The 9,495-nt window shown below is 54.1% G+C and overlaps 1 protein-coding gene across 7 annotated transcripts in view; it reads right to left on the bottom strand.

Moving 5' to 3' along the window:
- Positions 1 to 2,019: 2,019 nt before the first annotated feature.
- FANCC (FA complementation group C) overlaps positions 2,020 to 9,495 on the bottom strand; it is a 216,058-nt gene continuing 208,582 nt past the window's right edge. For all 7 annotated transcript variants that reach the window (XM_017871513.1, XM_017871512.1, XM_017871519.1 and 4 more), the window contains one exon: positions 2,020 to 4,728. In XM_017871513.1, coding sequence (XP_017727002.1) covers positions 4,585 to 4,728 — 144 coding nt within the window. In that variant the 3' untranslated portion in view covers positions 2,020 to 4,584. The remainder of the gene's footprint in view (positions 4,729 to 9,495) is intronic.

The following is a 9,495-nucleotide window of genomic DNA, read 5'->3' as shown; positions in this document are numbered from 1 at the left end:
GTCTGGAGAAAGTTTTGTCCCCACTGCTGGAAGGGGTGCACTGGCACCTAGTGGTGGAGGCCAGGATGCTGCCAACACCTTGCAGTGCACAGGACACCCCCCCAACAGGGAGGCATCTGGTCCCAAGTGTTCATGGTGCTGTATTTGAGAAACCCAGATTTAGGTGCCTACAAAACGTCTTTCTGAAAAGGCTCGTCTCTGCCTGTTCTGTTGCTGGCTGCTGGGCTGTTTCATGGGACGCGACCCTCTAAAATGCTCTTGCATAGGCTACAGTATAGATGCTGTATGCAACTGGAGACGTTTTTATTGTCTCCATCTGCCCAGTGTCCGGCCCCTTCCTGCAGTTGGGTGGTGCCTATGGTGGTATCCAAGGTACCCAAGAACGTTACAGAAGCTGAAGCCAGATGCTTTCCCAGCATCCCTGGCAGGCCTCTGACCCAGGCTCCTCCATCTGATGCACCTGGGCGGGAGCGTGGAAAGGAGTGGGCACGAGGGCCTTTCTCCTGGCTGGAGTGGGGTCCGGAAGGGCTGGGCAGCAGGACTGGCCTTGCCAGAGCATCTGAAGCAAGGCTGGGACTGCTGCTGGCTGGCTCACACCAGGCCTCGCCGGCCCAACATCTTTTTCATCCGTTCCCTTTACTTTCAGCGTTCAGTGCACATTTCTGTTGCTTGCCACCAAAAGTCCTGGGTGTACAAATTCCCTGCCGAGAACAGCAAGTGCGGTAAGACACCATGACGGGAGCAGGGGGGAAGGCCTCTGCTGTGAGCTCTCTGTTATCAGTTTGGGCTTGAGGGTGTGATTTGGACCCATGGTATAAAAAAATGGTGGAACTGGATTTTAGGAGGCGGCTTGAAGACACATTATACACTTACTGTAGCTTAATTTTCGTGTTTTGGTTGTAAAATGGCTTAGTGATGATTAATGACTTAGGACTTTTGGACAAAATTCCCAACGTCTGGCAGAGGGAAGAACTTTAGCACCAGGCCCGGGGCTGGGGGAGGTGGTCCTGGGCTGGAAAGAGGAAGAAAAAGAGGGGAGAAGCTTGGAAAGCAAAACAATTTTGGATTCCTTGTTGAATAAGGAGAACATTCCTCACATTTGCTGCCACCGTGCAAATCCTCCAGCGCGTCTGCCGTCCTCTGGGCAGTGTACGGCCAGGCTCGGTTTTGACTTTCCTGTGTTTCGGGTGGATTCACTCTGCCAGGCTTACCAAGGTCCCTTCTTCTCCAGCTTCCCTGTCAAGGCCCTGTTCAAAACTTCTCCACTTCAACGGAAAACTCACTCGGCTTCCTCCCATCCCCTGGGCTAGCTCCCATTTCCATCCCAGTACCTTGTCCCACCAGTTAAGACACTGGGCAGGACAGGGTGAAGGACGAACCACAAAACCCGCCAACCATGGCTGCTCCAGCGAGAGGCTCCTCAGGGGGCCCTAGCATTTCCTGTCGGCTCCCTCAGGCGCCCTCCTGACCCCGGGAGGGGCCCCCGTGTCCCACGTCCGGAAGCACAGGGAGCGCCGGAAACCCCACTGGAGCAGGGGTCCTGGTGGTGGCCACAGGGCTGCTCGCCTTGGCCATGTCACTTATGCCTCCAAGAGGGACCTGTGGGTCTGGAGGGCAAGGGGACAGCAGCCTGTGAACCAACAGACTGAGCAAGAGTGGGTGGGCTGTGCTGGCGGGACGAGGCCTTCAGCCTCAGGGATCGGGGAAGGGACAGGACAATTCAAGTGAGGCTTATGGTCAAGCCTGGCTTAGAGAGGAAACATATGAAGCGCAAGTAACCTGATTTCAGCAGGCCCTGCCGGATGCCTACCCTCGTCCTCCCTCTTCCTCCGTGGTGACAGGCCCCTTAGTTTTTAGGTATTTGGTAGCAATGTTTCCAGGCCAGAGGCTAAGCCATCCTCGGTCTTCTCCGGGCACATCTAGGTTTTGCGAGGCCTGAAGGTTCCACTGTTTGGGGCCATCGGAGGAGCTTTCTCCTGAGAGAGAGATTGTTAATATTTAATGGACACAACATTAGCTGCAAATTGAAGTTTTATTTAGAATGAAAAAATAGCCAAGTTACAGATTTTAAAGAGCTTACAAATTCCACAGATGTCCTGGAGCCCAGGTGAGTAACAGCCTGGTTGGAGGGGTTCTCACTGAGGGTAGTGGTTTTACCAACATGCTTTATCAAAACTATCAGGGAGAGTCTAGGAAAGGTGAGATTCTGGGCCCCGTCGCGCCTCTGCAGACCTCGATCAGTTCCTTCCACGGTGGCTCCAGGCCTTGGCATCCCTGCCTCCCCACGGCTGCCCGTGTCCAGGCCCCGCCAGCAATGTCAAGGCCCCCTCAGCCGCGCCGTGCCCAGCATCTCGGACGCCGTTCCTTCCCAGTGGCACCTGCCCAGACTTGGCCGAAAATCGAAGGCGACAGGAGGAGGAGGTGGGCTTAGGAGCGAAGCCTCGGCCCTCACCTGCCCACACCTGCCCGGCTGCCACCTGTCCCAGAGGTGGCGGGAACAGCCGAGGGGTGGCTCCCCTGGCTCCCCACCTTTGAGCGTCTCTCAGGCCGGGAAAGGGCAAAGGGCCACATGAAGCCAGCAGGCACTTTGGTGCCACAGCCCCAGCGGGACAGTCCTATCCGGGAACCCCCGGCTGCCCGGAAAGCGCTACCCGCAAGGCCGCCTCCACCGTGCCCACGAGAGGACTCGGCAGCTGTGAAGGAACTGGGAGATTCTACAGACAGGCCGGGGTCAGGGCTTCCAGGCCAGGAAGGAGGCTTCCAGACGCCTGGCGCCACGAGTCCCAGGTGGAGAAGACGGAAGGGGCATGGTCAGAGGCCTGGCAGGGGAGGAGGGAAAGGCCAACCCCGTAAACAGGGACAGGGCGAGGACTGTCCCAGGAAGCCCCCAGACAACAGACGGCCTGGTCCCCGTGACCCCTCTCTCTAGGGGTTCCCTGCTGCCACCATGTCCACAGTGGCGTCAGAGCTTCCATGGCCAGCCACAAGTTCTGGCTCCAAGTCAGAACAGGAGAGAGTCCCTCAACTCCAGTGAAGCATGCAGCTCCTTTTTCAACCCCAACACCTCTGACGAAGTGTGTCTGTTACATGAGGGTAAGGGCCGTGATGGCACAGAGCGTGTTACATGAAAGCAATGATCATGAAGGCAGCTGCCACCGAAACATTTTACCAGCACACCCTTCTGACTGCAGCATTTCTCAGAAGAAAAGCTCGGGTGAAAAGTTCCTGGAATTTTCCAGATCTTCAGGTGGCTCTATTAGCATTGCCACATACCGAGAAAAGGAATTTCCCTAAAGGTTAACCTCTAATCCAGCGAAACTCTGCTCGTGCCTCAAAACGGAGCCAAGACTCAGCCTAATACACATAAATCAAAGTGGACAAAAGCAAGTCTTGACTCACTTGACAAACAGAACAGGCACAAAAGAACGTACAATCAATACAATTCCAGAACGTCTCTGAAAGGAAAAAGCATCCTCTACCGACATGAAATAAACGGTAACCTTGAGATGACACCAACGCCTTTTTTTTTTTTTAAGACAGGGTCTCACTCTGGTGCCCAAGCTGGAGTGCAATGGTGTGATCTCGGCTCACTGCAACTCCTGCCTCCCAGGTTCAAGGGATCCTCATGCCTCAGCCTCCCGAATAGCTGGGATATAGGCGCCCACCACTGCACCCCAATAATTTTTGTATTTTTAGTAGAGAGGGAGTTTCGCCACGTTGGCCAGGCCGTTCTGGAGCTCCTGGGCTGAAGTGATCCCCCTGCCTCAGCCTCCCAAAGTGCTGGGATCACAGGTGTGAGCTACTGCGCCCAGCCAGGTCAATTCTTTATCAGGAATTTCCAATTCCCATCTCCGTTTAACAAGAGAACTAACTGATATGAATCCTGCCTTTGAATGTTTCTGAACACGTCCTCCACCTTCACCTGCCGGCTCCCCTCACGTCCCAGGAGCTCTCTGGTGGCAGTCAGCGTTTAGCAAATAGAGTGGAAAGCATGTGCAGGAGACCCAGGCTTGGGTGAGCTCTGTCTGCTCCTGTGGTCTATCAGGCAGGTCCAGGGAGACACAAGGGAAGCCTGAGGGACCCTGACTCCCCTTGGAGAATTTCTCCATACAGCAAGACAGCGTGGCTTTATCTCAGATCCCTGACTCCTGAAAAGAGTCTAAAAAGAGCTGAGTTCTCTCTCAATTCTTCAATGGTTCATCACCAAATTCTTGGTTCTAAGGTTCTGAATCTTTAAATAATAGATGTGCATCTAGACTTGGGTAAAAACTAGAAACCTGTTCTCCCACCCAAGCCTTTGCTTTAGTAATTCTCCAGCTGACGGTCTGGCCGGGTGGACACCAGGAGTGCTGAAGGCTCACTCAAGTCATTGGTGAATATGTCCGACTGAGTCTGGGCTGAGGGACCTGGCTCTGCATTTTGTAAAACAGATACTAGCAGATCTTCCCAAGACGTGTATGGCTCATTCTCACAGCCCAAAGAGGGCACTTACTCCACAAACGCATGGCCACAGGTCATCATCTGTCCTGTGACCCTGGCGAGCCTGATCCCTCATGCCGGGCACCCACACGGCCTGCGTGCCTTCTAGACTTGAGTTCGCAGCTCTTTAAGGAGCTCTCGGGCCAGTTTTTCTGATCTAGGGCTTTCAATGCCAAGACGATCCCATCTGTACAAGGTCTGGTCAAGAAAGCCAATGATCTCGTAAGTTATCTCAGCAGTGTGCGCCATCTGCAATCAGGACAGAAGAGAAGGCAAATTAAAACACTTTCCAGTTTGTCCCTTTGTCCAGGGATGGACCATAGCCACCCAGTCCCTGAGAGACGCCCTATCCAGCATTTCCATCAGTTCCAAAGTAAAGCACGGGGAGCTCTTGTTTTCAAGGTGATTGGCACAGCAAGTCTGTCTCCAAGGCTGGCTACACAGTGTGCGGCGCCGCTTCCTAACGAGCCTCCTTGCATTGAGCTCAGCTGCCAACAGCGTTAGACTCATAAAGGCCACAGACAAGAGCTGCAATCAGAAGTGCTTCTCAGAATGCCAGTCACAGGTTGTGGGACGGTGGGCTGTGGGGAACAGAGGCACATGAGCATGCTGTGGCTTGACTTTCTGCACAAGGCTCACATGAATGTGAGAGTTGGGAAATGCCACCTGGTTCCACACAAACAGCCCAGGAATCTGGCAGCCCTGGGCTAGCAACCAGACCGACTTGCTTTTAATAGGCCTCTAAGGTTTTAACACCTGATTCTTGCGGGAGAGCAGGAGACACAGCCTCAAGGCGTTTGTACTTGTTAATGCCTGTATTTTCTACAGACTTCGGTTAAGAAAAAAGGGAAGGGTAAGGATCTTACAATTTAGCTGTGTGGGGAATTTATGGTTTTTAAAGCACAGCAGTATTAAGAAAGCTTAAGTTTTTGAAAGAGTAACCGATATATTCATTTAGTGTGTGTCAGTTTGTACAGAACCTGCAAATGTTTAGCCAGAGCAGCCCAAGGTCAGCTTCCTCTGGAAGGGTTGGGACGTTCTGGGAGGGTGAACAACTGCCTTGGTTTTCCCAGGACTATTCTGGTTTTACTGCCTCAGGTCTGACAGCCCAGGACACCCTTCAGAACTGGGCTTCCACCTCCTGACCACCAGTAAAGGGAGCCTCTTGTCGCATGCACACTGTGTGAATGGCAGCATGGGGACGCAGAGCTAAGAGTAAACGACGTGGGGCAGACGGTGACGGTTGCTCTCCTCGGCCCCCGCTGGTAGCACCCAGGGCCTGCAGCCCGCCCGCCAGGGCCAGTGCAGCCAGCACGGGGCTCCAGCTGTGGCCCCAGCGTGTGCCAGTGTGTCCCTGGGTGTATCACCATCACTTGGATTTTACTCAGAAATGACAGGCACATAATGCTGATGGCCTTCGGCAGATGCAGCCCATCCTTCATCAAGGAAACACTGTGCGCCTGCTGTGGACCCCTTTCAGAGTTAACATACCACCCAGACCCTGAGTGGGAGAACTGCCCATGGTGATGGACTCGGCCATGTCTGAAGAAAGACCGAGTTGTCATTACAAATCCAACCTGGCATCTTCCTTACATGCCAGCACTCCTGGGTGAGCCCCTTCCCAGTTCTCTAGTCACCTGCAAAAATTCGCAGCCCTGCAGCCACCTGGAAACCTGCCTCCCTGCTGGCCTTGGCTGGTGCACCAAGAGTCGGTTCAGTTCATGTTGAGTTTAATGACTACAGAATTAACTCTGCATCTCGGAGCCTTGCTAACTTCTGCTGCTGTTGCTGTGGCCGAGCAGCAGGAGGCAGGAGAGAGAGAAGCGTGAATCCAGGCCAGGACAGGAGGTAGAGCCCCAGGGCTGGACTCCACGCGGTCCTCTGCTCTATGCTGGCCTCCTGCAGGCATAGGTGAGGGAGCGAGTGGATGGCTGGGGCAAGCCAGAGGAGTGCCCGGCAAGAGGCCAGGAGCCAGAGAGGCAGGAGAACCGCAGGGACACTGGGCAGGGCCTCGTGGATGGAGTTCTGGGCAAAATCGGAGGGCTGAGGTCAGAGAAGATTCCGGGACAGCCAGGGAGCGGACCTCCAGGTGCCTGGAGAAGAGCCCACTGTGCAGAGCTCACAACAGAGGCCACGCAGGAGGCAGGCTGTGAGCAGATGGGGCTGCAGGACCTGTGTGTCCTTTAGGTCAGATGGAGCCATTTGTTCAAGCCATCTCCAAGAGGGTGCAAGGGCTCTAAAGAGAGACAGCGGCCTTTGCCTCAGGCTGCCTCATCCCGCCTTGAGCTGGCACTGCTCTCCAAATCTGGATGCCAAGACAGAGGGCAGAGCCTGGGACCAGCTGGGAGGTGGCTGCGCTCGGGCTAGGTCCTGAGGGTAGAGAGACCCAAGCTGCAGGAGGGAAAGGCCGTCCCACCAAAGCCACCATCTGGCCACCACCTGCTCGTGGGCCAAGCAGACTTGGCCCTTTCCAGGGTGCTGTAGGCAGAGGGACTGACAACGGCCAGGAGAGGCGGGGGCAGTGGGAGGGACTGTTCCCTGGAGACCCTCCCTGCCAGCGGCCACCGCAGCGAAGGCTTCTCATTAGGAAGACTGATGTGTTAATAAGACGGGTTTTAAAATGTCCGAAAGAATAGCACGCAGGAGGCGCTTTCACCACGGCGGGCGCCCAGATGGCCAGCACCCACCGGACGGAGCCAGTGCACAAGCGCCACACTGGCGTCTGCTCAGGGAATGAGTTGCTGCTGTGCGTGTCTTCTCTGCAGCGGAACTGATGTGGGGGGGTGGGGGGGTGTGTGATGACAGCACCGGGGCCCTCCGCACTCCTGTGGGTTCCCGTGTGGATCAGTAGGCGGGACTGAACCACGTGTCAGGATGGGCTGCCCAGCACAGGGGGCAGGCCGAGCCTCGCAGCAGCCAGCTTCTTACTCCCAGCAGTGTCTCTGGGGCCAGTCTTGAGGGCAATCTGCTTTGAACGTGGACTGAAAGTTTCCTCAGAGTAGATGGAAACGTAGTGTCAGGCTAACTGAAGCAGAGACCTGGGTGTCTTTGGGGTGCTCTCTCTGGGTGATTTTCTCTCACCCTGTGGGCAGGGCTGGAGCCACCAAACTCCCACGCTAACCCCCACTGCCAGGCCCACGCCATGGGCAGCTTCTCCACTCACACAGGCCACAGGGTGGGGGAGGAAGTGCCTGAGCTTGGAACAGTCCTTGCCACAGGGCAGGGCTGACCATCTCCACTGCCCCTCCCCCAGTCCCCCATAAGCACCTTCCCACTGTTTCTGCAAGTTCGACTCTTTAGATCCCACCCATAGCTGAGGGCGCCATTTGTCTCTTGGGTCTACCTTATTTTGCTCAGCATAAAGCCCGCTAGGTTGGGCTGCATTGTTGCAGGTGTGCATTTTATAAGAGTACACAAGAGATTCTCAAAAGCATTCTCACTGTGCTGGGCCAGGCCCGAAGAGGTGGCACCTAGCATGTGGCAGCCAGTCGTCTTCAGCCTTGAGCTGCCTCAGGCTCTCGGATCCATCTCAGCTGAGACATCAGAACCTGGGAGGCACAGCCTGGGCCCGCTCCACAGGACTGTCCTACCAGGATGGAGACAAACTCCTGGCCCTGGTTCTTGGTAGGTAGGTCATTTGTTATGGGGACTTTCTGCGCCTGGACACTCACATTCCAGTCGGGCCCGGCCTGGACGGGAGCAGGAGGGGCCTCTGGGGACTGGGAATATTCCTCTCTTGAGTTGGTTGCTGGCTGCACAGGTGTTGTTGGTTTGTGAAACTCATCAAGCTGTGTATCTTCTGTATGTATACGTCAACAGAAGTACAAATAAAATAAAAAATAAAACAAAACTCCCAGAGCCAGCATGCTAGTGCTTTTTCTGAGACGAGTATGTTTTTAAATTGTGGTAAAATAGAACATTTTACTTTTGTAATTCGGTGGCATGCACTGTGTTTACAGTGTCGCATGGCCATCAGCACCGGCCGTCTCCGCCCCTTTCCATCATCCCCACACTGACTCCCCACCCTCCGCCCTGGGAACTCTGTGGTACTTCCTCTTCCTGGACTTGACTCTTCCAGGTGCCTCACCTAAGTGGACTCATACAATATCCTCGTCTCTGGCTTATTTAAATAGCACAGTGTCTTCAAGGTTCCTCCAGGTTGCAGCACTATCAGACCCTCCGTCCATTTTCAGGCTGAAGAGTACTCTCCTATGGGCACAGACCGCACGGTGCACTGCTTGTCTACGGGCATTTGGGCCATCTCTGCCTGCTGGCTGCTGATAGTGCCGCCCTGAGCACGGGGCCAGAGGGCCGTCCAGCCCCTGCTTTCGGCTCTTGGGTATAGATCTAGGAGAACCACCTAGATCTATGGTAATTCTGAGTTTGGCTGTTTGAGGAGCCACGCCATTCTTCTCCACAGTAGCTGCACGATGTTAACATCCCCACCCGGAAGCGTATGAGTATTCTGGTTCCTGTGCACCCTGAGGGGCGTTTCTTTTCTCTCTTGCTGACAGCCATCCTGACGCATCTCACTGCACTTCGCCTCTCCCTGACCACTCATGCCCTTTCTGTGAGCATCTTGCCACATGCCTACTGGCCATTGGTGCGTCTTCTTTGGAGAAGTGTCTGTTCAAGTCCTTCACCCGTTTCTGAACTGGCCATTGGTGCGTCTTCTTTGGAGAAATGTCTGTTCAAGTCCTTCGCCCGTTTTTGAACCAGGTTATCTTTTTGTTGTTGAGTCACAAGAATTATTTATGTATTCTGAATACTAAACTCTAATCACATATATTCTTTCCAAATATTTTTCTCCCATTCTATGAACTGTGTTTTCACTTTCTTTATAGTATCCTTTGATGCACAAAAGCTTTTAATTTTCATCAAGTCCAATTTATCTATTCTTTTTTTCATTGCTATGTCTTCGGTATCATATCCAAGAAATCACTGCCAAATCTAATGTCACGAAGAGGGCTCACTTTTGACTTGGACCATTCTTTACCCCTCAAGTCAAGTGGGCTT

This window comes from Rhinopithecus bieti, unplaced genomic scaffold (assembly GCF_001698545.2).
Source record: "Rhinopithecus bieti isolate Rb0 unplaced genomic scaffold, ASM169854v2 scaffold_6063, whole genome shotgun sequence".
Lineage (NCBI taxonomy): Eukaryota > Metazoa > Chordata > Mammalia > Primates > Cercopithecidae > Rhinopithecus > Rhinopithecus bieti.
Note: the sequence above shows the minus strand (reverse complement) of the source record. Positions and strands in the feature narration are given on the sequence as shown.